Consider the following 27,766-nt stretch of genomic DNA (forward strand, 5'->3'; position numbering starts at 1 on the left):
TGGAAAGCTTGTCTTGCTTACCGTTCATGCAGCTCAGCTCTTACACTGTGTGTTGAACTAGAATAAGGTAAAACAATAGCAATGCAGAATAAAAGCTACTGAAAAAGTGCTGCACAGCTAAATGGTTAAGTGCAAGATCATAACGAGTTTATGATGAGGTGATGATAAACGACTGCTATTGTTATACTTCCACCAAAGTAGAAAATCTTCCCCTCTGTCTCTTCCACTGCACCTGCACATCTTGCTTGAGGAATTAATAGCACTAATTTTATCCTCAACGGTCACTCTTCTCCAGACAACACTCATACTCCAGTTATGGGCAGTATATTCGAAGTTGCATGGAGACATGCATCTACACGTACATATGCCCAGTCCCTCACTTCTATATTTAAAAATTTATTTATTGGGATACAGCATGGAACAGGTCCCTCCTGGTTCTTCAAGCCGCACTGCCCGGCAATCTCCTGATTTAATCTAAGCCTAATCATAGGACAATATACAATGACCAATGAACCTACCAACCAGTACATCTTTGGCCTGTAGGAGGAAACCAGAGCACCTAGAGGAAGACCACGTGGTCACAGAGAGAACATACAAACTCCTTACAGTCACAGCGGGAATTTTGCCTGGGTTGCTGATCTATAAAGCATGATGCTAGCTACTATGCTACCATGCCATTCTCTTTTTGTCCTGCAATCATTTCAGAAAAACAATAATGGACAGTGATATGACACAGTGTTTCAACCGGAAACATCGACAATTCCTCCTTCTCCCTCCCACACCTTCCTAAAGATAATGCTTGATCCATAAAGTCCCTCCAGCAATTTGTTGCTCCAGCTTCCAGCATTTGCAGTTTCTTGTGTCTCCAAGCAATTAACAAGATTCTATCTGAATGTATGATTGTGTAATGCTCCCTTTAATGGCAAATAATATGGAAGAAAGTTTGATAATAACCCCAGGTAGTGATATATTTTCTAATTCCATACTGTTGGCCTTGCCACAATTAAATTCAAGGAGACAGAAACAGGGTACAGAAAAGGGCAACATGTGCACAGCCTAACTGCAATGGGAGAAGGACAATTGTACATTGTCTCCCAAAGTAATTTAGATTAGTTGAAATTTATCCTGCACCAACGTTAGAACAAAAGCCCATATCCCTCTTCAGAGGTCTAACTTTGACATTGACAGGTTATAGAACCATTGGAATTAGATCATTCTCTCAATATGACCTTCTCCTGATCTTCAGTCCTGCCTTGCATTAAAAATTGACCATAATGCAATATCCTTTATTCATTCCCTTTTCAGGATCTGGATATTGCCCATCCCTATGTCCTCCTGAAATAAGAGCCAACCACTTGTCATTTATGTGTCAAATCAGGTCAGGATCTCCTCTCCCGAAAAATGTTAGTGAACCAGAAGGCATCCTCCAATTATCCAGTTAGCTTGCAGTCATCACTTTAAATGAACACATTTGCTTCAATTCTATATTATTTGCTGAATTTAAATTCCTTAGCTGCGCTAGTGGGACTTTTGAACTCAGATCTCTGGATTGTTAGCTGAGCTCACACACCACACTGGAGGAAGTCAGCAGGTCAAGTCGCATCTAAGGAGAGAAATGGACGGTCAAGACCCTTTATCTGGACAGGGCTAGTTGAGAGCTCCGAGCTACCCGCCCAGTAGCTTAACCAAAGCATCACCACCATACTATGAAAGCTCAGAAAGTTCCATCTGTTTTGCATTCCTGCTCGTGCCCAATTTCACCAGTTTGAACATGTTTTTCTTTATTCTGTAAGTGTTGACCCAAGCTGGTGTGTGTGTGTGTGTGTGTGTGTGTGTGTGTGTGTGTGTGTGTGTGTGTGTGTGTGTGTGTGTGTGTGTGTGTGTGTGTGTGTGTGTGTGTGTGTGTGTGCGTGCGTGCGTGCGTGCGTGCGTGCGTGCGTGTGTGTGTGTGTGTTTGCATGCTTTATTTTGCCATCTGTTGTGCATGCTAGTAGCCATATGCTTAAAAGTTGTCCTTAAAATACTTACCTGCTGGCACAATCACTCTCCGCTCATTAGTTGTCATGTTGGGAGGCGGGACATGCTTCTCCTCCATGTAGTTACTGTAGCTCATTGGAACGTTCTCTGAGCCACTGACCATCTTCCCTGCTTTGGCTACGCTGCAATGTTCTGGTGAGTTTCTGCACAAATTAAAAAAAAAAGTTTTGTGAAAATCAGTGAACATTTATGAGTGGAATGCAGGTGCTATGTGGCTGGGGCACCTGGGGTGGCTGCAGGTGAGGAGTTTGGCAAAGCATGCAAACATCAGTCCTTCATAAACTCACACACACTTGGCATTAAACAGAATGAATGTTTTATTATGTAGCATGTTTTTCATGTTCCTCTGAAACAACAGATGCATTGCATAAAATTCTGTGTAGGGGGTTTCTTTCAGTGGAACAAAATGTTAGTGATTTGGGGTCTCCAAGGGGTATTAAACAATTTAACGAGGCTACTTTTAGCAAAGGGAACATGAGACGCAGAGATCAAGTTTTGGTCAGTGAAACAAGGACTCATTAACTGGTAGGAAATGACTTGCTAAGCAAGAATCAACTTGAAAACATATTTCAAAACATGACATTTTTCAGTAACCGTATGGTCTATTTATTGTTCTGACAAAAGTCTAACTTCAACCACCATTTTTCCCTCCAAACCATAGCACAATGAGATCTCTAAAGAGGTAAATTGTTAGCACAAAGCTCTGCCATTTGTCTACACAAATCTAGTGCCTTATTCTATTTTAACTGCACATCTTGTGCTCAACAACTGGTCTTCACCTTAGACAAGCCAGTTTCCAGTGACGTTATTTAGCTTCTGCTCATGATCAGCACTAGCACTGAATGTTTTGATGCCCATACTGACTTTCTTAAAGAATCATGTAGACATAGGCAGAGAGCTCCACAACAGGATGAGAAGACTAGTATACATTCTTTCTGATGTCCTTATGGGTCTGGATAAACAAGACTGATGGGAGCTGTATCCAACATTCAGAATGGTCTCTGGCCATTCTGCTGCTGTTGCTGTGAATACGCTCTCATCCTCTCTGCCTGGTTCAGCCAGGAGTGTTAGATTCTGTGAAACTACAATTGGGCCCAAGAATGAAAACAGACTAGGCGCGTCATAACTTGCCCAGACAAAGTACCCAAAGTTAAGGTAAGAGCTCTGTACTTTGAGGCTGAACATAGAAGAGCCATCCTTCCATTTCTCCTCATCATGCCAGACCTGCTGGAATCACCATCCAGGGAAACTTGTACTTCTGCTCTCATCCAAGCACGAATGTGCCCTTTATTTGTGTACATGTCGCATATTAGGTCAGTCAGTGCCTGAACCCCATGTTTTCTCAATAACCCTTCCCACAGAAGTCAAAGAATGCACTAACAGATGCATTGGCTCATTTTCATCAGTATTTGTTGAAGGACTCTGATACTGCTAATCATTCATATGTCCAGATTCTGAATTCTTACTTCTCACTAGAAAACAGAGGGGTTTATAAATACAGTAAAAAAGGACATTAGACCACTCTGCAATGAACTTCCTTACTGAGATCTTTTAGACTTTCTTTAAATACCATTTGCCCTAAAAAGTTACATACTACGTACATGGAGGTATAAATTTTCTTTCAGAATCCCTGGGTCAATATCTTTGAACACTATCTCTAATCCATTACACTGTGATACATACACAGACGCCATTTTATTAGGTATACCTATGCACCAGCTCATTAATGCAAATATTTTATTAGCTAATCATGTGGGAGGAATTCCATGCATGAAAACATAAGGAAATGTTCAAGAGGTTCAGTTGCTCAGAACAAACAATTGAATGGGGAAGAAATGTGATCTAAGTGACTTTGGCCATGGAATGATTGTCAGTGCCAGACAGGGTGGTTTGAGTATCTCTAAATCTGCTGATCTCCTGGGATCTTCACATACAACAGTCTCTAGAGTTTACAGAGAATGGCATGAGAAACAGAGAAAAAACTTCAAGTGAGCAGCAGTTTTGTTGTGATAATATCTTGCCAATGGAAGAAGTCAGAGGAGAAAGGTTCAGCTGACAGGAAGGCGACAGTAACTCAATTAACATGCAGAAGATCATCTCTAAATGCCCAATACATCAGACCTTGATGTGGATGGGCCACAGTAAAAGAAGACCATGAACATAAGCTCAGTGACCACATTATGAGATGCAGGAGGTCCTTAATAAGGTGGCCACTGAGTGTAGACTGACTTATTTTCTCAGAAGTCACAAATACTGGGGCATTGCCAGAAGAACAAGTGAATCCGTCTTGTTCTTGACTGTATATTGTAAAGCTGTGGATGCATACAGCAGTAGGATGGAGACAGAGATGCACAGCTGTCTTCTGACATGTAAAACAGAAGCTCAGAAGTAAATTGGTCTCAGTGAAACATGGTTAGGTTTTTACACTGACAGACTCAATGGTGCAGAACTTTCAAAAATCTCTGAGGTGATCCCATCATAAACTTGGCTAGAATGCATTAGCTGGGACTGATAGAGGTGATTTCCTTTTCCACTTGCATTGCGAATGAATATTTGAATAGAGATGATAATTGTCTGAGAAAGCAAGCACGGTGAAATTCAGAATCAATGTCAGTTTAATACCACAGTATATACTATCTGCATATTTCACCATATACTGCCTTGAGATTCATTTTCTAACAGGCACTTACAGGAAAATAAAGAAATACAATAGAATTCAGGAAAACTGTTGCCAAACAATGGCTAACAAATAATCAATTTGGAAAAGAAGACAAATTGCTAAATAAATAAATAGATACAGAGAACAGGAGTTGTATTTGAGTCTATAGGTTGTGGAGTCAGTTGCCAGAAGAGAGGAGAGATTGTCAGAATTACTGCATACCTGGCTCACCAAGGGGAATATACTGACAGTCGCTATGATGAACACGTAAGATTGGAACTGGATGAGACCCAATAGTTCACTGCAAATAGAGGAAATAGATCAGCCATGATGATATGGCTGGACGGACTCGAAGGGCCAAATGACCTAATTCTGCTCCTATGTCTTATGATTTTATGGCCTTATCGAAGAAAGGGATGGGAAGTATTAGGGAAAGAAATTAGGTTGGAGTGGTGGGGGTTGTGGTGATATCGAAATAGAGGCTAGCTAGAAGGAAATATGTGGAGCCACAAGGGGCAGCAAATGTTGGAATCTGATAGGAAAGAAGGTGACAAACTGAACCAGAAAAAGGAGCAATGACAGGCAGAATGGACCAACTGGGAGAGGAGATAGGAGACTCCTTAGGTAAGGGTATGGGTGATAGCCAGAAGGCATCAGGTAGAAGACAAGCTGGAAATTATGGAAAAGGGGAATAAGAACGCTGAGAAAACCTGATGGATCAGAAGAAGAGAGAAGAGAGCCCAGTGAGTGTGTGTTACTTGAAATCAGAAAATACAATGTCCATATCATTGGGTTGTAGATCACAAAGGTGCAAATTGAGACATTACTCTTCTATTTTGGCCTCACCCTGGCCGTGGAGAAAACCAAGGACAGGTCAATATGGGTGTGGGAAGGGAGGTCTCCAAGAAAATTGGTGTGTGTCCTTTCCTGAAAATAAGACTTGGACTGAAAGCCAACCTGTGGACATGTTACACATCCTCAATAATATTGAATTTCCTTAATAAAATAGAAAGTGATATTTGGATGTTTTTTATCAACTACATTGTGTAGCAACCACTGCTACAATGAAGTCATGACAGGCCAAAGTGACCCAACAGTCTAGCACTGTCCTGGAGTCTTTATAAATTGAAGTTTAATCCCCTGGGATAGAGTCATAGAGGATTATAGACCAGAAACAGACTCTTCAGTCTGCCTAGTCTATGCTGATCTGATTTGCCTAGTCCCATTGACCTGCTCATGGACCATAGCCCAAAATTCCTCTCCCATCCATGCACTTATCCAAACTTTCCTTAACTATTACAATTGAACTTGCATCTACCAGTTCCACTGGCAACCCAATCCACACCCACACCACTCTCTGAGTGAAGAAATTCCCCCTCAGATTCCCCTTAAATATTTCACCCTTCACGGTAAACCCTTCTCTAGTTCTAGTCTCACCCAACCTGAGGGAAAAAAAACCTGCATATATTCACCCTATCTATACCACTTATAATTTTGTATGGCTTTATAAGATCTCCCCTCATTTTCTTTTACTCCATGGAATAAAATCCTAACCTGTTCAACCTTTCATTATAACTCATTTCCTCAAATCCTGGGAACATTCCTGTACATTTACCCTGCACTGCGAAAGGAATGATGCAGGAGATACAACTTAAGATGCTAATCAGCTGTCTTAGTTCAATGTCCTTTAAAATGTTTGTTAATTGAAAGCTATTAGATAGTGAAAAGGACTGGGGTAAAATGGGGGAATGTTAGGGTATCAAGATCACTTCCAGCCAAATTGGATTGGCTAACAAGTATACACAGATGTGATACATTACAGGGCAAAACATTGTTAAAATAAGTTAATTTGAAATGATTTTAAATAATTAAACCAATGTGTATTGAAAAGTTCCCCAGCATATACACTCTGTTGCCATTTTGTTAAGTACCTCCTGTCCCTAATAAATTGGCCACTGAATGTATGTTCGTGGTTTTCTACTGTTGTACCCGTCCACTTCAAAGCTTGACATGTTGTGTATTCAGAGATGCCCTTCTGCACACCACTGTTGTAACAGATTGTTATTTGAGTTACTGTCACCTTCTTGTCAGCTTGAACCAGCCTAGCCATTCTCCTCTGACCTCTCTTATTTTCAAGGAATTTTCACCCACAGAACTGTTGCTCACTGGAAGTTTTTCTTTAAGTTTTCACACCATTCTCCTTCAACTCCAGAGACTGCTGTGCATGAAAATCCCAGGAGATCAGCAATTTCTGAGATACTCCAACCACCCAGTCTGGCACCAACAATCATTCCATAAGACCATAAAACATAGAAGCAGAAATAGGTTCGAGTCTGCTCCACCATTTAGTCATGGCTGATCCTTTTTCCCTCTCCTCATGGTCAAAGTCACTTCGATCACATTTCTTCCCCCGCGCTCCCAATGTTTGGTCTGAACAATGAGAGAACCTCTTGACCATGTCTGCATGCTTTGATGCATTGAGTTGCCACCTCATGACTGGCTGATTAGGTATTTGCATTAATAAGCAGGTGTACAGGTGTACCTAATAAAGTTTCCACTGTGTGCATTATTTTTTCTGAAATCCTACAGTAAATGAGCATATATAAAGCAGCCTCACATGCTCCATGCAGTCAGAGAGCAAAGCTAATTGACTCCTTCTCCAGCACGTGAAATAGCTGAAAGTGTTATTTTTGCATTTCCAGCCAAAGCTGTCTCCGAGCTCTCAAATTATGAAGATTGGCTCTAATTAGTACAGGGTGCTATATTCCTCTTAAAAAGAGTCAGACACCCTATCTTGGAGTGACTGAAAATTAACTAGAATCAAGACCACCCACACACGCTTTAGACATCAGGATGTGGCCATTTCTTTCAGTTTACAACATGCAGTACCATGGAGCTGGTGCATATTTCAAACTTCAATTGAAAGGGAGCAAGGTAGGGACAGAAATGGGTGCATTCCTTCAGTTCTGACACGTGCCTTCATTAGCAATGCAATGAAACAAAACTGGAACAAGTTATCCTCATTTCAAAAATAAATACAGGTGTTTGGTGCTGTGGTATGCACTTCAGACATTTCCCAGCAGCCCACTTATAAACAAGACTGTCTGGTTCAAAATTTGGACCAATTGCAGGCCTACAGCTGAATTGTGCTGCGGAATGCCCAGCACAGTTAAAATGTGCTTGCTTGCCATTGTGTGCCAGGGGAGGGCTGTGCAGGCAGAGAGCTGAATAACAACCCAACAAAAAAATTGATTTGTTTTCATATGAAGTTAACCACAGTTAGATGTTGGCCTGATTCACAGTAGGCTTGATATTGTCAAATTTGGACAAGGACATGGGACATACCCAGGTTGAGATGGAGGGAAAGACATGGATTGTTGTTATAATGTGCAGAAAATCTGACAGGAAAATGCATTTATTTTTGCCACTCAAGTTTTATATTTAACAATGCAAAGCCATAAAATTCCTCTGCTGTTTTCATAAAATTGTGTCTTAAGTTTGCTGTCTAGTATAGACTTCTGGGCTTAGAATTTATGGCCAGGTCATGTTAAAGCAAATCTGTAAGAAAGGTAATGATTTGAACTAATGGTTTCAGTCTCTCCCTCTCTTTCTCCCTCACACAGCCCCTTCTCTCCCCTTTTCTATATTTGTCTCTTCCCCCTCACTCTCTCCTCTTTCTGTGTCTCTCTCTCTTTCTCTCTCTCTTCCCACTCTATCTCTCTCTATCTATCTCTGTCTCTGCGCATTTACATGATCCAGTGTGTGTTGCACAATTACACAAGGTCTGTCACTCACATGGAGATGTAACTTCTCCTTTCCTTGCCAGAGCTTCCAGAATTTCATCTTGAGGCCCACTGCATTCATAGCCACAGGAATGTTTTGGGTTGGTTCTGGTATGAAATTTTGCCACAATCATCCCAACAGCAGTGGAAAACAGCTGCTTAAACTAGTCAAGTATTCACGATTAGCCAGACCTTCACCTTCAGCTCTGGTTCTAATATGCTTTGTGTTTATCAGAAAGCAAAAATAAAAAAAAAACAGCAGAAGCTGGAAATTCTGATGAGAGTTCATGAACCTGGAATGTTAATCCTGTTTCTTTCTTGGTGGATGCTGCCTGACCCAAAGTGTATTCCATCATGCTCTGATTTATTCCCAATACAATACGTCAGTCCATGACCTCCTCTGCTGACATGATGAGGACACTTTCTCAGGTTGGAGGAGTAATGCTTCATTTCCCATCTGTGTAGCCTTCAACTTGAGGGCATGAACATTGATTTATCTAAATTCCAGTAGCTTTGCATCCTCCTTCTATCTCTTTCCATTCCTCATTCTGGCTCCCTCTAACCTCTTCTCTTCTTTTTCTCAGCTACCCATCACCTCCCTCTGATTCCCTTCATCCTTCCCTTTCTCCTATGATTCTATCACCTCTCCTATCAGAGTCCTTCTTCTTCAGCTCTTTACCTCTTCCAGCTGTCACCTCCCAGCCTCTCAATTCATCTCCCCACTCCCACCCACACATCCACATATTCCCACTCACCTGATTTCACCTATCACCTGCCAACTTGTACTCCTTCCACTCTCCTCACCTTCTTCTTCCTTCCTTTCCAGTCCTGATGAAGGGTCTCAGTCTAAAGCATCAGCTTCTTATTCCCTTCCATAGATGCTGCCTGACCTGCTGAGATCCTCCAGCATTTTGTGCAAGTTGCTCTGGATTTCCGACATCTGCAGAATCTCTCGTTTTCATTTTTTGATTTATACTTTGTTTGAACATTACTTGTATGTCATGGTCTATGATGGCCCCAGAAATAATGAGGAATTTCTCCCATTTTTAGCATGGGAGATACCTGAATCTTTTCAGAAGTCCTTGCAGTGGAATTCTATTGGAGCTAAGATATACTCAGTGACAGACTAACATTGATTTGAATGGGTGTAGGCTTTCTACCCATTAATCTATTCCACTGATCAATAAACTCCTGACTGATCTTTACCTCACCTTTTGCTTATCCTAACCCAACATAATATCAAGTTATACTTCTCAATATATTACTACTGTGATGAATAGACATTTCTTACTCACTTGAGTTCTGTCGACATAGTCATTGATATATTCAAAGATAAGATCAATAGATTCTTGGGTGCTAACAAAATCAAGGATTGTGGGAATAGGGTACAAAGTGGATGAGTATAACATAAACTATGATCTTATTGAATGATGGATCAAGCTTGAGGGGTTGAATACAAGCTTGAACATGTGGAGGGATTTTGGGATCCATGTCCATAGATCCCTCAAAGTTACTAGGCAAGTTGTTGGGGTGGTTAAGATGGCGCAGAGTGTGTTGGCCATCATTAGTCAGATGATAGAGTTGAAGAACTGTGAGGTAATGTTGTAGCTCTATAAAACCCTAGTTAGACTATATTTGGAGTATTATGCTCATTTCTGGTCACCTCATTATAGGAAGGACGTGAAAGCTTTAGAGAGGGTGCAGAGGAGATTTTTTCAGGATGCTGCCTGGATTGGAAAACATGTCTAATGAGGAAAAGTTGAGTGAGCTGGGTTTTTCTCTTTGGAGTGAAGGAGGAGGACAAGTGACTTGATAGAGGTGTACAAGATGATAAGACGCATGGATTGAGTAGACAGCAGGTCCCTTATCCCAGCGTGGAAGTAGCTAGTATGAAAAGGTGTAATCTTAAGGTGATTTGGAGGAAAATATGGTGGGTTGTAGGGGTAGGTTTTTCTAAACAGAGAGCATTAGGATCACTCTGCCAGGAGTCAGGATAGAAGCAGATATTTTAAGGACATTTAAGAGATCTTTAGGCACACAGATGAAAGAAAAATGGAGGGCTACGTAGGTGGGAAGCATTAGATTGATCTTGGAGTAGGTTAAGGTGCCAAAGATCATGGCCAAATGGTCTGTTCTGTGATCTACTCTTCTATGTTCCATGTATTATATTATATTGCCTTTTCCTGCTGGTGTTTCTAATGTTCTTATACACTTCCATTCTCTGGAGGAAATAATTTCCCTGTAATAGTTTCCCTCTATGAAATACTTTTTAATTGGGTCACTCTTCAATCTTCTACTCTCAGGAAAACGTGACATATCTTTATGAAATATCTTCTCACAATTTCAACTCCTTTCTAGTGAATCAGCACTATACCCTTTCCAAGAGCAATTTCCTGACGTGGCCAAAACTGAACCCAGAGCTCCAGATGTGGTTTAAGCAAGGATATATAAAGCTGAAGCATCACTTCCTCACTTCAATCCCAATGCCCTTGAGTTAATGGCACACATTTCGGTTCGCTTTGTGCTTTTGTAAGGATCTTTAGTGGTTTGTGTACAGTAATATTCAAAATCCCTCGTTCCTCTGATCTCTTGGGTTCATATCGCTTAAAAATATTCCTATTTGTATCTCGAGAAACCAAGATGGATGACATCATACACCTTACAGTATAGTTGCTAATACTAAGGAGAAGGTCCTCGGGAAGCTGAAAGGTCTAAAGGTAGATAAGTCAACTGGTGGTGAATTTGTGGGATGTATTGCCACAGATGGATGTGGGGCCCAAGTCATTGGATACATTTAAAGCAGAGGTTGATAGGTTCTTGATTAGTAAGGGTGTCAGAGGTTACAGAAGGCAGGAAAATGGGGTTGAGAGAGATAATAAATCAGCCATGATAGAATGGCAGAGCAGACTTGATGGGCTGAATGGCCTAATTCAGCTTCTGTGTTTTATGGTCTTTGAGGACTTGAACTCCACCACCACCCCCACCCCCGTCCCCCATCAGATTGCCTCTGACTCTGTTGCTCACATTATTTACTAACATTTTGCTCCCAACCTCACAACTGATTGCATTTAGCAGCTAAATATTCTATTGCATTGCTGACTTTAGTGTGGAATAATTTTGAGGAATCAGGGGATTCATCACTCATGGCAGCATACTCAGATTCTGTCTGACTCTTAAAACCACGGTATTTCTATGAATGATCCAGTTCAACTTGACCAATGATAGTCTCCAAATATGTTGAGATGGGATCTGTGCCATGATAATATCATATTCAAGGGGAGCCACACGAGGTTCCTCTTGTTTTACATTGCTATTGCCTCATGTGCGGCTAGTGCAAATTGCACAAGTCTGACTGAGATTGATGCTATACAGGTCCGTTTGAAAGTTGGCGCAACTTGTCTAGTTTTCTGAGGATTTGCAAATGATATTCAATATTGTGAAACCTTCAGCAAACAGTCATATTTCTCACCTTATGTTGAAAAGATTATTGGTAAATGACTCGTTATTGCCACATGTACTGAGACAAAGTGAAAAACACTTGTCTGTATACAATCCATAGATAAATCATTCCATACCGGAGTATTTCAAGGTGGTGCTGAGAGGGTGAATAACCTCCAAGTGGACGACAGCCTTGTCATGGAGTGGAGGCTTGTGTGCCTCAATGACTCGGACAGCTACGCTGCCTGGAGTCAGGGCTTTATGCTTTGGTTCTTGTTGAGTCACCCATGCCAAACAGGTCAAAGGGTAGAGGTCAGACTAAGAGTGGTCCACCGGACCTCCAGGCTTGGGGGTTCCCCTCAGGGCTAACGTCTCTGACTAGTAAAGCATAATTGTTACATTTAATATAATATTTTAAATAATTTTGTACATGAAACATTAATGTGTACATTGAACCATCAGAAAGGTAAGCTATCACTACTTTGGCCACCCAAGTGAACAGTCAGTGGCTGTTGGCATCATCATCATTCTCAACTGTGAATTTATGTACTACCAGTAAGAAGCTTGTGTCTTAAATTTTTATCAGCATCAATCTTAGCAAACTCATCAGTGAATTTTTCTGCTGCTTTATGACCACAAAGCTTTATAAATTTAATGCCATGTCTTTTCTTAAAGTTCTGCAACCAGTCTGCTGAATATTCACAATAACCTTAATTTTCAGTTCATTATAATAGATCTTTGCTTTTATCATGATCAGCGTACTATTAAGCGGCATATGTTCACTCCTTCAGTACATAATTGAGAACTTCATTTTTCACTTTATTAATTGTTTTTCTATTTTTCATTAACTTCTGCTCATTACATGTGTGAGATCTCTTTTCTGAACTGTCTGTGGTGTGCATTGCCTGAGAACCTTCCCAGAGCCTTGTAGAATTCTCTATTTATAACATCATGTCAGCACTCAAAAAAATGTTGGATTTCAGAGGTTTGTGGATTTGGGAATTTCAGGTAAAGGATGCTTCAGCTGTACAACATTTAAAAGACACTTGGATGGACACTTGAATAAGAAAAGTGTAGAGGGATACCAGCCTAATGCAGGTAAATGGGATTAGTGCAGATAGGTCCAATAGTCAGTATGGATAAGGGCCCATTCTGTACTTTCTGATGATTCTATCAGTGCTTCACTATTGGAACTGAATGATTTTTGATGCAACATTATTCCATTGCCACAAATCCATGGCTATAAAAGATTCTATGGACCTACTTCATAGAACTAGAGGAAATTTGCCCCTTGGCCAATTCGTATTGATTAATCATTGTCACTACCATAGAATATTTCATTGCCATTTGCAAATTTTGGCATGAAAAACAAGACTATATGTTTTATGCGTTTGGATCTGGCTGTGAAACTTTAGGATACCAGCAGACCATGACTGACATTATGTAAATAAAGTGCAAAGAGCTCTCTTGGTGCACCATCCTGGAATTTAAATATGCAGCTCCTCCAAAATTTCATTTATAACACATTTTTTAAAACTGTTGCTTTTTAAAATAATGTATTGTTAATGAGAATTGTCATATTAATTGTAGTGTTCAAAAGGGCAGACTGTTTCTGTAGGTGGAGCTCAATATCGTGTTTTTGACCACTGGGAGTTGGAGTATGTTTTGGTATGTATTTGCAGGAGCTCGGCCAAGCAACACAATGCTTTAATGTTCTTGCTTTACTTCCTAGCAAAGGTATCTTATTATTTCGCATTCATATTAAAAGAAACCCACCAGCTAATAAGGAAATCCATTCATAATCTAATGTGAAGATCTCTCTGGAGACCTGCATGAAATATTCAATTACACCTCTAATCCAAGACTGGGAAACAACATGCGAACATTAGTTAAATTAGCTTACTAAATCACATTCAAAATTTAAGGAATTTATTAATAACTCTTTTGCATTTGTATCATCAGTATTGCTAAGTGTTCATGGTGATTCAACAGAAAGACAATAATCTTTAAATGAAAAATTTACAACACCCAGATTGATTCTTGGCCTGGTGACAGTGTGAGGGTTCTGAGATCAGCTCACAAAATGGGGGCTGTGATAACTCGTTGCTTTAAAGTCACAGGCCAGGTATATCCTTTGTAAAAATGTGTTGTGGAGGCACATATTGAGCTATAGTTAAAAAAATAGCTGCTTATATAACCCTGGCCTCTGCTCTTGGGCAATGGCCAGCCTTTCTTAGTCCAAAGAAACAACAGGAAATGACTAGCTTACATTGTCATTTTTGCAACTCTTTGACAATTTAAGACTCCGTGTCTGAGGTGAGTTGAATGCATACAAGACACAAGACTTGAATGTAGAATGAGTTAATCGCAGATTTGGCCTGAATCTACAGGATAACCTTTGTCCCTGGAATCTTATCCCCAAAGGAATTCTGCATCCTGTCAGAGACTTGTTCATATTATAATGAAACATTGTGACACTCACTTCCTTTGCACTTTTGTTATGCTCCTGTTGACAAATTCATGGTGACAATGGAGGGTTCCTCAGCTTCTTTGATATTAAATTTATTTCCTGCGATGAAACTTCATGCCACCCCCGCCCCCACTTCCTCTGTCAAGAATGTCTCCCAATGTTCTAACCATGTTTGCAAATTACAGACTTTTTTCTTGGAATGAAAGTTAAACAAATCAAATCTGTGAAGTGCAACACAATCCTCTCCTTAAGTGATAACCATACATGACTAACAAGCAGTAGTCACTTTAAAAGTAACGGGAAATATGGAGTTTAAATAATGGAGACAAACATGAACCGTATCTCTTTGCATGGTGCTCTCTTGACTCAACTGGTTGTTATTAAGGCTCTTTGGATGACATCTTTACATTTTATGACTGATTACTCCCCAATTGTATTTCTATGTAGCAATTAACAAGAATTTTCTACACTAAGTATAAAGACACATTGGACAGAGAAACCATGCCATGGGGGAGAAGGCATATGGGTAGGAATAATAAATCCCCCATGACAGAATGGCAGAGAAGTCTTGATGGGCCAAATGGTCTAATTCTGCTCTTATGTCTGATAGTCTTATGATGTCCATGCCAGAAGACCATATTGTCATAGGGGAAAGTATTCTAAGCTGTTGCTCATGACATATATTCCACCAATCTTTGGTGAAAGTACATTAGAAGGACAAAAATTGGTTTGTATTTATGTCAACATTTACACCTCAAGAAATGTAGTCATTACTATACTTGGATAAGTGTCATCTAGTTTTCAAACAACAGTCAAGAATCCAAAAGTTAAGTAATCTACTGTATCTTCACAATGTTGATTGAATCATTACCCAGGATGCTGGAAGAAACCAGACCTCGAGAGTGGGCTGTTTTATCATCATCTGAGTAGGTGGACAGAACTTTGGTCGGTCTACGGACCTGCAGCTTTTGGCTTGTGCTTAGTTCCGATGCAGTGCAGAAAGGATTGGAAAAGGCTTTCTTGTTGTGCATAAGCAACTGGATTTGATGTTGAGTGTATAAAAGAATGACAGAAATTGTTTCAGACAATATTTAAATCATGAAGCATGAAAATTAGATTAAAGATTAGCTTTGTTTGTCACAAGTGCATCAAAACATACAGTGAAATGACCAACACAGTTCAAGGATGCCAACATACTACGTCCACAGTTTGCTAATCCTAACCTGTGCATCTTTGGAATATGGGTGGAAACCACAAGATCATGGGAAGAATGTACAGACTCTTTACAGGTAGTCAAGGGAATCGAACCTCAAATGGTGATCGCTGGTGCTGTAAAGCTTTGTGCTAACCATTATGCTACTGTGCCTCATAGAAAGCAAAGTAAAATGCAAAGTTAATTGCACTATAATGATTTAAAGAGAACTGTACAGAGAAAGAGAAGGAGGGATAAATCACTTTGACAAAGGAAAAAATCAGGTAATAGAAAAATAGCGATCTTAGATGGAAGCATTAGATTTAGTAAAAGGAAGATCAGAAGATCAACAATATCTGTGGAGAGACATTTGCTGGTTCTAGTCAATGATCTTTCATTAGAATTATAGAAAGAGAAGAGTCAAATGATTTTACATGATTTTTCTATGTGTATGTCTATTGATTGGATTCTTTTTTGTACCTACAAAGAAATGTCTCATTAGACTATTACACTGTGGTGGAAGCTCTCATGCATAGTGAACTTATGTAACCATTTACTGCCAACACATGAATAGACTTAAAAGAATACAAGAGCAAAAACAGTACTATAAATCTGAGATCAGAGATCAAAATAGAAAATGCTATAAGAGACTACCTAGGTCAGGTAGCAACTAGAGAGAAGCAGAGTGAATGATTCAGGTTGTAGATTGTTCCACAAAGGACTTAAATTGCAAAAATGATTGGCATATAGTTCTACATTACAACAGTAATACCTCTAAAGAACTTAAAACACATTGAATTATTCTCAGATTATATAATAGAGTACTGTTCATTGACCAGAATCAGCAAATGCCTCTTCTCAGATGATATTATACAGTACTGTGCAAAAGTCTTGGGCATCCTGGCTATACATATGTGCCTAAAACCTTTGCATAGTACTGCATATATTAACATTATTAAATATATATTTACTTTAATGTTATATATTATAACATTAATAGAGTTATAGAGTACTACAGCACAGAAACAGGTCTTGTGGTCTGTCTAGTTGGGGCTGAACTATTATTCTGCCTAGTCCTATTGACCTGAGCTCTCCAGATCCATCCTATCCATGTAACATAAATATTATACATCAATTTAATGATGATCATCATCATGTGTCATGCTATATGATGTGGACAGTGTTGGTCTTTGCATGACCATAATTATTCTTGGCAAATTTTTCTACAGAAGTGATTTTTCATTGCCTTCTTCTGTGCAGTGTCTTTACAAGGCAGGTAACCTCAGCCATTACCAATAGTCTTCAGAGATTGTCTGCCTGGCGTCAGTGCTCGCATAACCAGAATTTGTGATGTGCACCAGTTGCTCATACGACCATCCACCACCTGCTCCCGTGGCTTCATGTGCCCCTGATTGAGAGGCTAAGCAGGTGCTACCCCTTGCCCAAGGGTGATCTGCAGGCTAGCAGAAGGAAGGAGCACCTCACACATGGTAGAGACACATCTCCAACCTGCCACCCCATGAACAAAGTAAATCAGTAAATTATAAAGAACCTTGGAAGTAAGGTTTTGCACATTTGATGCTGCAGTTCCATTGACATGCAAATTAAAATGCAGCAAACATAAGTACTGAGAGAATCCTTTGTGATTTTATATTAAGGAATGAAGGAAATAGCAAAATCATGAAGGAAACTATGAGTTAACACACAATGCAGTGCTGGAACAGAGATAACAGAGGGAAGTGAAAGCATCATAGGCCTAAGCCTTCACTCCCTTCATTGTCAGCACACCGTAGGCTGCATTGCACATTACTTAACAGTGCCATTTTGACAACATTTAGCAAACTTGCCACCTCTATCCAGAGACATGAACTACACGTACTATGTCCTGCAGGTTCTCCATCAAGTCAGGCACCATCCTAACGTCATACTCAACGTCAGTAAAACCAAGGACCTCAGGAAGGAGAGGTTGGGAGAACACACATCATTCCTCATCGAGGGCTCAGCAATGGAAAAGATGAGAAACTTCATGTTTCTGGGTGTCAACATCTTAGAGTATCTATCCTGGGCCCAACATGTAGACACAAGCATGAAGAGGGCACGTCAGCAACTATTCTTCGATAGGAGTTTGAGGAGACTTGCTATGCCAACAAAGATTCTAGCATATTTCCACGGATGAACTGTGGAGACCATTCTAACTGGTTGCATTGTAGCTTGGTTTGGAAGCTCCAATGTACAGGATTGAAACAAAGCTGCAGGGGGTTGTAGACTCTGCAAGTTCCATCATGCCACTAGCCTCCCCACCATCAAGGACATCTTCGTAAGGTCTCAAGAAGGTGGCATCCATGATTAAATACCATCAGCATCCAGGACACGCCCTCTTCTCAATATCACCATCAGAGAGGAGGTACAGGAGTCTGAAGATGCATGCCCAATGTTTTTCAGAACAATTTCTTCTCCTCTGCCATTAGATATCTGAACAGTTTAGGAATCCATGAACACTACCTCGCTATTTTGCTCACTGTTTGCACTATTTTTTAAATTTCTTATTATAACTTATAGGAGTTTTGCAACCTCAAAACGACAAATTTCATGACATGTCAGTGGCAATGAACCTGATTTTGGTTCTGATTCTGAACAACTTTCTGATTGTTTCTTATTCCCTCTTTAAATAATTTTGGAAGTTGTTCTCATCTCAAAGCATACAGTTTTAACTCTCAGACCCAGAAATGTTACATTGATGTTGTAGATTCAGCAGTTCACAAAGGTAGCTAATCACCAGCCCCTCAAAGTTAATAAGGGATGAGTAATGGTAGGGGTATGGCGACACAGTAGCATAGTGGTTACTGTGCCTCTATCACAACTCAGCGACCCAGGTTCAATTCCTGTAGCAGTCTGTACCTTCTCCCTGTGACAGTGTGGGTTTTCCCCAAGTGCTCTAGTTTCATCCCACTTTCCAAAGATGTAGACTAGAGCGGGTATTTGGGCGGTGTGGGCTTGTTGGGCAGGGAGGGCCTGTTACTGTGCTGTATCTCTAAATAAAATAAACTTTAAAAATAAACAAAAACTAGCTTTTCTGGCAGTGTCCACATCCCAGAGGGAAAAGAATTTACTAAGAAAGAAGAAAAACATGCATTAGGTTAATGGGGCCTCCGTGGTAGTGTAGCGGTTAGTGCGGTGGAATTACTGCTCAGGGCGTCGTGGAGTTCGGAGTTCAATTCCAGTGGTGTTCTGTAAGGAATCTCTGTACGTTTCCCCCATGGAATGCGTGGGTTTTCCCCCACAGTCCAAAGATCTACTGGTTAAGTTAATTGGTCATAGTAAATTGTCCCATGATTACTTCATCGGATTTGTCGACGTATTACTGGGGTTGGATGTCTGGAAGGGCCAGAAGGGCCTATTACACTAAATAAAATTAATTAGATAGACAGAAAGTGTTATTCCCATTCTGGGATGCACAGATTTAGTTGATACACAGCTGTCAATTTTGCTAGATCTAAACTATTAATACCTTTAAACCAAACAACTATGTACCAATTCCTTCTTCAAGTTACACCTCAAAATGATTTCTTATGATTAACAATATAATTTATCAAATTCTACCAAGAACGATTATGAACAAGCTTTTAGGATTTTCATCAGGAATGGGATTCTGATTTAACATAGAACATAGAAAGAACATAGAATAGTACAGCACAATACAGGCCCTTTGGCCCACTATGTTGTGCTGACCCTTAAACCCTGCCTCCCATGTAACCCCCCACCTTAAATTCTTCCATATACCTGTCTAGTAATCTCTTAAATTTCACTAGTGTATCTGCCTCCACCATTGACTCAGGCAGTGCATTCCACACACCAACCACTCTCTGAGTAAAAAACCTTCCTCTAATATCCCCCTTGAACTTCCCATCCCTTAACTTAAAGTCATGTCCTCTTGCATTGAGCAGTGGTGTCGTGGGGAAGAGGCACTGGCTGTCCAGTCTATCTATTCCTCTTAATATCTTGTACACCTCTATCATGTCTCCTCTCATCCTCCTTCTCTCCAAAGAGTAAAGCCCTACCTCCCTTAATCTCTGATCATAATGTATACTCTCTAAACCAGGCAGCATCCTGGTAAATCTCCTCTGTACCCTTTCCAATGCTTCCACATCCTTCCTATAGTGAGGCGACCAGAACTGGACACAGTACTCCAAGTGTGGCCTAACCAGAGTTTTATAGAGCTGCATCATTACCTTGCGACTCTTAAACTCTATCCCTCGACTTATGAAAGCTAACATCCCGTAAGCTTACTTAATTACCCTATCTACCTGAGAGGCAACTTTCAGGGATCTGTGGACATGTACTCCCAGGTCCCTGTGCTCCTCCACACTACCAAGTATCCTGCCATTTACTTTGTACTCTGCCTTGGAGTTTGTCCTTCCAAAGTGTACCACCTCACACTTCTCCAGGTTGAACTCCATCTTCCACTTCTCAGCCCACTTCTGCATCCTATCAATGTCTCTCTGCAATCTTCTACAATCCTCTATACTATCCACAACACCACCAACCTTTGTGTCGTCTGCAAATTTGCCAACCCACCCTTCTACCCCCACATCCAGGTCGTTAACAAAAATCACGAAAAGTAGAGATCCCAGAACCGATCCTTGTGGGACACCACTAGTCACAACCCTCCAATCCGAATGTACTCCCTCCACCATGACCCTCTGCTTTCTGCAGGCAAGCCAATTCTGAATCCACCTGGCTAAACTTCCCTGGATCCCATGCCTTCTGATTTTCTGAATAAGCCTACTGTGTGGAACCTTATCAAATGAACTAACTAAAATCCATGTGGCTCACATCCACTGTGCTACCCTCATCTACATGCCTGGTCACCTCTTCAAAGAACTCTAGCAGGCTTGTTAGACAGTATGGATAGTCCGGGTAATTAATCTGCCCTTCACAAAGCTATGCTGATTGTCCCTGATCAGACCATGATTCTCTAAATGCCCATAGATCCTACTTCTAAGAATCTTTTCCAACAGCTTTCCCACCACAGACGTAAGGCACACTTGTCTATAATTACCCGGACTATCCCTACTACCTTTTTTGAACAAGGGGACAACGAGGACATAAAGATCCTAGCCAGAGGCTCAGCAATCTCTTCCTTTGCCTTGTGGAGCAACCTGGGGAATATTCCGTCAGGCCCCGGGGACTTATCTGTCCTAATGTATTTTAACAACTTCAACACCTCCTCTCCCTTAATATCAACATGCTGCAGAACATCAACCTCACTTATATTGTCCTCACCATCATCAAGTTCCCTCTCATTGGTGAATATCGAAGAGAAGTACTCATTGAGGACCTCACTCACTTCCACAGCCTCTAGGCACATCTTCCCACCTTTATCTCTAATCAGTCCTACCTTCACTCCTGTCATCCTTCTGTTCTTCACATAATTGAAGAATGCCCTGGGGTTTTCCTTTACCCTACTCACCAAGGCCTTCTCATGCCCCCTTCTTGCTCTCCTCAGCCCCTTCTTAAGTTCCTTTCTTGCTACTCTATATTCCTCAATAGCCCCATCTGATCCTTGCTTCCTAAACCTCATGTATGCTGCCTTCTTCCACCTAACTAGATTTTCCACTTCGCTTATTACCCATGGTTCCTTCACCCTACCATTCTTTATCTTCCTCACCGGGACAAATTTATCCCTACCATCCTGCAAGAGATCCCTAAACATCGACCACATGTCCATAGTACATTTCCCTGCAAAAACATCATCCCAATTCACACCCACAAGTTCTAGCCTTATAGCCTTATAATTTGCCCTTCACCAATTAAAAATTTTCCTGTCCTCTCTGATTCTATCCTTTTCCATGAAAATGCTAAAGGCCAGGGAGCGGTGATCACTGTCCTCCCAATGCTCACCCACTGAGAATCTGTGACCTGACCCAGTTCATTTACTTATATAAAAGCAGAGTGCTGGAAATACTCAGCAGGTTAGACTGCCCTGTGGGAAGTGAAACAATTAATGTTTCATGTTGAGAACTCTTCAACAGTTATCCATACTAATGTCCAAATCTGGATTCTAATGTCTAAAGCACTGACTATTAACAAATCAGAGACCCCACTCTTATTTTAGGAACAATGGGTCCATTATCCTATAAGACTGAAAAACAACCATTTACCAAAACTTATTACATCCTGCTCCTTAGCATTTATTTTATCCAGGTTTCACCAACCATCCCAGGTCTTGAGCCTTAATTTTGTAAATCCAAAGTTCAAATTTATTATCAAAGTATATATCCCATATACAAACTTGAGATTTGTCTTTTTGCAGTCAGCTACAAAATAAAGAAACACCCATTGCAACAGTGGGGTGCAGAAGATTATCACTGAATACTCAACACTGCGAACCCTAGTGTAGATGGGCTACAGCAACTGAAGACCAAGAATATACACTCAGTGGCCACTTTATTTGGTACAGGAGGTATCTAATAAAGTGGCTACTGTATGTATGATCCATATATTGGCCAAATCATTAAAAGTCATCAGATTCCCTCCCCTGAAGGACAATAAGTGAAACAGATGGTCACTATTACACCTCTAGATTTGCTTTCCAGAAATTACTTAACTAAGCTTCAATTTTCCAGCTGCCATGGCAGTACTTGAACTTGAGTCTCTGGATTATCAGTCTAGCTTCTAGATTGTTTGCCTAGTAGCTTCACGCCATTGTGACCTTATCACAAATCCCCTTTCCAAAAAATAATAACTTGAAGGCATAGGGATAATTTATAAATCAAACATTTACTGTAATGAGAAAATTTGGCATTTTCTGAACTGGGAAATTAAGAAGTGTTTTTTTTCTATTTATAACTGTCTTGTGATTTGAGATTTAAAATTTCTGTTTTCATTACTTCGGGTGTGCTTTTTATAATGAAGTTTTGCTCTCACAATGAAATTACAAAGGTTAGGTTTGGAATGATTCTATGTATTTTCCCCTAATTTATTTCCAGTTCTAAATCATCAGTTACATTAATTCCGGCACCCAAAGGTGGTTAGACCCATTTTAACTGAAAGTTTGATTTCTCTTCTGAACTCTTATAAATTGCACCTGGAACAGAGCATTGATGAAGTACCATTCTAAACATAAAGTACTGGGGAGACTGTGGAACTGAACAAGCCGAAGAGAGTTAAGACAGATACTGTTTTATCCCAAGACATTCACATCCTTGCAGAGGGAATCACATCATATAAAACTATCACAGAGACCCATAAAACTTGAACCTGACAGGTGCTTTTTGAAACTGCTTTATAATTAATGAAATTTGAAATGTTTGCCTTTATTTAAATGTTTTCAAGCAGCAGGGTGGAAATACATTTGTACCAACGGAGGTGGCCTGCAGGTCACCCCTAGGCAAGGTGTAATACCTCCTTAGCCCTCTTCCCTACCCCCTGGTCAGGGTCACGTGAAGGTGGTGGATGGTCATATGAGCAGCTGGTGCTATCCACTGATGCTAGGCAGACAATCTCTGAAGAGTGTTGGTGATGGCTGGGGTCACCCAGCTTGTAAAGACACTGCTCAGAAGAAGGCAATGGCAAACCACTTCTGTAGAAAAGTTTGCTAAGACCAGTCACGGTCACCATGATCATCTACGTCAAACATCATGGCACATAATGATGATGATGATGAATATTTGTTACCTTGCCAACCCTCTCTAACACCATATCCCCTCAAAAGTATTATGATGTCAATGAACTCAACAGCAGTAATTTGGCCTTGGAAGTTTGGAATTTCATGCCTCAAGTTTCATGATAAGGAAATTCATTGCCCATTGAGATGGAGAGTACTGGAGTTTCTGAGAAACTGCACAAACAAGCTAAATGCCCCAGACTCAGCGTGCAAGCCCCTCTCTGATCTGGCCTCTTGTATTTTGAATGACTTCTGGGACATTTCCCCAGTGTGGCCCGTTGGATGATAATTAAAAGCAGATGATTGACAGTTTCTTGCAAATTCCTGTCTAAAACTAATTCACCAGAATTATCACCAACAATTCTTAAAACAAATGAGATCCTATTTCCCTTCCCTATATAATCACACCATTTTTAAAATAAGTTTTTGTTCAGCTTGGAGATAGGCAGATGGATGATTAGATAATTAATCCTGAGAGCAGCCAGCAAGGCAGAAGTATTCTTTTTAAATTATTATTAAGAAATAAACTCCAGGTGACAATAATGAAATTTGTGCAATTGGGTTTTCAATCACACATTTGTTTAACATAATAACTATGTAACACATTATAAATCTCTAATTAGCTTGGGTACTGGCCACAATTAAAAATAGATTATTGTGTGGTTTATTTTGTCAAAAACCAAAAACAGCCCACAACTGCAATTGTCCTGGGCTGTCCCTGAACTCAGGCACATGGCTGCCTGTCTTCAGAACGACCAGACATGCTATAAATATTAGCAGCAAGTCTCTTTATGTTAAGAGTGTACAGGAGCAGCTGTTTTAGGTCTGACCACACACTATAATTTCTTCATGTGTCAGCGCAATGTGGCAGTTTCTTTTCATGTGTGACGCTGACCTAAATCAATCAAATTGGCAAGAAATGCTCGGTTAGCAAGCTGGACAAAAATGTTTTCAGACTGAGATCTTTAACCAGAAGCGTATTGGGCAATACAGTAAAATGGCCTAATATGCGTTCATTTGCAGAACTCGAAATAATATATATTAAAGAATTTCAAACCAAGTCAATTGCTGGGAAAAAGGAAGCATTATCAATTATGTTGCAATAGATTAGGGTTTTGCAAGCATTATTCACTGCTAGTGCCTGGGTTAACACCAACCTAGAATAGCTGGATGAAAGCATCTACATCACATTTTCATTCTTCCAGCCTCAGAAAGGGGTCAGGCAAGGACTGAAATTTGAGATCTATGAAATTCGTTTTTTGATATTAGCACTACCGTACTAGTATTGTCTCTGCATGTCTAGCGCCAATGCCAAATACGTTTGAGTCAGTGCATCATACCCAGTACCTCACATGAACAAGTGACCAAATTTTGCTGAGAAGGTAATGCCAGTGATTATCTCAATACAAACGCCTTCATATCCTGTGGCACAAGGCAATGAAAAACTACCCATTTGCTTCAAACTAACGGCTTTCTGTTAATTACTTACATGCAAACATTATTGGACAATATACTCAGAGAAAAATTGAGCAGCCTGCCCCTTGCAACCCAGTAGCTGTCTGATTGGGCACTGTTGCCTAAATACATGTTTCTGGAAGCAACCTATGACATAAAACTGATCAGAATTACACTCAAATCAAAACCATCATGCCTTCTGAGAGTTCGAAAAATTGTTCGGAGTTTTGCTTTCAGTAAGTATTCTTCTCAGGACGTTCACTGACAACACGACCGAGGCAGCTGAACAGTTTGTTCGTCCACCACTTCTGTGTGGAACTGGAGTCATAGAGACTTAGTGGCCACCTTATTAGGTACCTTCTCTACCCAATAAAGTGGCCACTGAGTACTTGTACATCATCTTCCACTGCTGTAGCCCACCCATTTCAATGGTTCGACGAACTCTGTGTTCAGAGCTGCTCTTCCACACACCACTGTTGTAAAGCGAGGTTATTTGAGTTACTGTCACCTTCCTATCAGTTTGAACCAGTCTGGCCATTCTCCTCTGACCTCTGTCATTAACAAGGCATTTTCACCCACTGAACTGCTGTTAAATGGATGCTCTTTTTTTACTGGTTATCACACCGTGCTCTGTAAACTCTAGAAACCTGTACATGAAGATCCCAAGAGATCAGCATTTTTTGAGATTCTGAAACCACCCTGTCTGGCACCAACAGTCATTCCACGCTCACAGTCACTTGGATCACGTTTCTTCCCCATTCTGATGTTTGGTCTGAATAACAACTGAACCTCTTGACAATGTCTGCATGCTTTTATGCATTGAGTTGCTGTCACATGATTGGCTAATTAAATATTTGAATTAACAAGCAGGTGTACATAATAAAATGGCCACTGAGTGTTTAGGTTAAGCCATGCAAGGGTGGTGGGTTTATTCCTGAATGGAATTATTGGAGATTCAAAGCCCGATACTGAACTATGAAACAAACAGTATTATGCTATTAATCTTTGCTACCTTTTCTATATTGCTGTAAATTTATTGCAAAAGTTTGGGGTGCAGCAGGATTTGAACACACTATTTCTGCAGTTTTACAAAGGCCACGTCATTCCTCCTTCCTGATGCTTCTCTGTGAGACTAATTGGATTGCCATTGCATTGTTCCAGAAGAGACACAATGGGTCAAATGGTTTTCTACAATGTTTAGCCTTGCTTTCATTTTGTGTTTCAATGAACTGCACAGTTTTCTGTGTCTTTGAATGCTGTTTTCCAGAATCAGGAACTGATACAATGAAAAAAGAAAAGTTTCCACAATAACATTTTCTTAAACATGGGTTGTGGTTTAAGTGTACCACAGATAACTTGACAGCTTCAAATTATCTCTCATAAAGACGTGAACATAAATAAGGACTTGATGAAGATTGGTATCCAGCACTCTGCATTGTTTTATGACTACACCAATTTCAGTTACACTAATTTGAGTTTATTCCCATCTTGTGCTGATGAGAATTTCAACAAAGATTCTTGAAGATTGTTATTGATCGAAGTAAGTTTGGATTGAAATAACTTCCAACACTTAACTGATTCAATTTTGAGATATTAAATTCTACATCATTGCCCTATGCTGCCATAACTTCATTATCCTCCTCAACATTTTAAAAAAACACGTGAAATTTCCTTTATTTTTTTGTTTTAAATCAGAAGTAATCTAGGAGAGTTGAGTTTCTCCAGCGAACAATTGTAGATCTACACCACTCATTATGTTTTCCTTTATATTAGTGACATAAACAGCAGGAGCAACTGAGGTTTAAAAAAAATCAGAGGTATATTGGGAAAATTTTATTTTTTCAAAATAATCATTATTCATAATAAAAATATTATTTACAAGAATAAACCATGCAATGCCTTGTCATTCTTGCATTCACAACACTGCATTAAGTAGTGCTTTATTACAAAACCAATAGAACTGTTATCAATCAGGTGGCTCCATGGGGTAGTAAGGGGCCCACCCAACCCAACCCCTCCCTGACCTGTAGCACAAGAACACTAAGGTGAAAATGGACAAAGTGCAGGAGAAAAAGAAGGAAAAGAGCGGACAGGAAGTAATTTTGATGGATCCTTAGTAGAGTATAACTATTGGTGTAGTTTTGTTGGAGCAGTTTGTTTTTGTACAAAAAAATGTACAAATTGCAGTGAATAAATACCTCAGTATTATCTGCTCCCATGCTTCATGACCTTATCTCTAAATCCAAAATTCTAATGGCTTTTTAATGATATTTATTTTCAAGCACTTTGAATCTCTGAGTCCCAATGCTTAGCAGCATTCTTAAGTGCATTAACTTATCACGATTAAGTTATATTTGCCAAAGTAGTTAACTTGTTGTTCCTATCCGCAACTTGTGGCACATAGGCAGCAACCTTGCTGCTTCTTTGATTTTTCCTGTCTGTATTTTTACGAGGTGAGTTGCTACCTCAACACTCAACCCAGCAGGGATGGATAAGTGTGAAAGGTACTGGCCAGACTCAAACCCAGGACCATGCGCCTCACAATCCGGTGTGGATATCACTACACCACCAACAGGTTGAAAACGAACCAGTAACCAGCTGTAATGAATCACTGGGGAATTTGACTGCACTCATTACTTGCTAGACCTCCCACTTTTCTCATCACTCACTTTGGAGATAGTGTTACTACTGCCTGCAGCAGGTCACCTCAATATACTGAGAACCTACTGCAATATAGGACTGCATTTCCTACTCTGATTTATTTAGGGATACAGCATGGTATAGGCCCTTCAGGCACAATGAACCACACAGCCCAGCCAGCCACCAATTCAACACTATTTTAATCACAGGGCAATTTACAATGATCAATAACCTGCAGACCAGTACACTTTTGGACTATGGGAGGAAACCAGAGCATACAGAGGAAACCCATGACGTTTATGGGAGAACATACAAACTCCTTACAGACTCTGTCAGAATTGAACTCTGAATTCTGGAATGCCCTGAGCACAATCACTTGGATAATGCGGCAATTCAATAGAAGGTTCTACCCGAATCTGGATCACGA

General features: G+C 40.2%; 2 protein-coding genes across 16 annotated transcripts in view; one reads left to right on the forward strand and one right to left on the reverse strand.

The window, feature by feature from the left end:
* The window catches only part of kcnj15 (potassium inwardly rectifying channel subfamily J member 15), a 189,540-nt gene that overhangs the window by 142,688 nt on the left and 19,086 nt on the right, over positions 1–27,766 (forward strand). The gene's annotated exons all lie outside the window — the stretch shown is intronic.
* erg (ETS transcription factor ERG) overlaps positions 1–27,766 on the reverse strand; it is a 275,925-nt gene that overhangs the window by 31,277 nt on the left and 216,882 nt on the right. For all 15 annotated transcript variants that reach the window (XM_059968797.1, XM_059968793.1, XM_059968798.1 and 12 more), the window contains one exon: positions 2,029–2,180. In XM_059968797.1, the coding sequence (XP_059824780.1) occupies positions 2,029–2,180 (152 nt within the window). The remainder of the gene's footprint in view (positions 1–2,028; positions 2,181–27,766) is intronic.

Source organism: Hypanus sabinus, chromosome 4, assembly GCF_030144855.1.
Source record: "Hypanus sabinus isolate sHypSab1 chromosome 4, sHypSab1.hap1, whole genome shotgun sequence".
Taxonomy (NCBI): domain Eukaryota; kingdom Metazoa; phylum Chordata; class Chondrichthyes; order Myliobatiformes; family Dasyatidae; genus Hypanus; species Hypanus sabinus.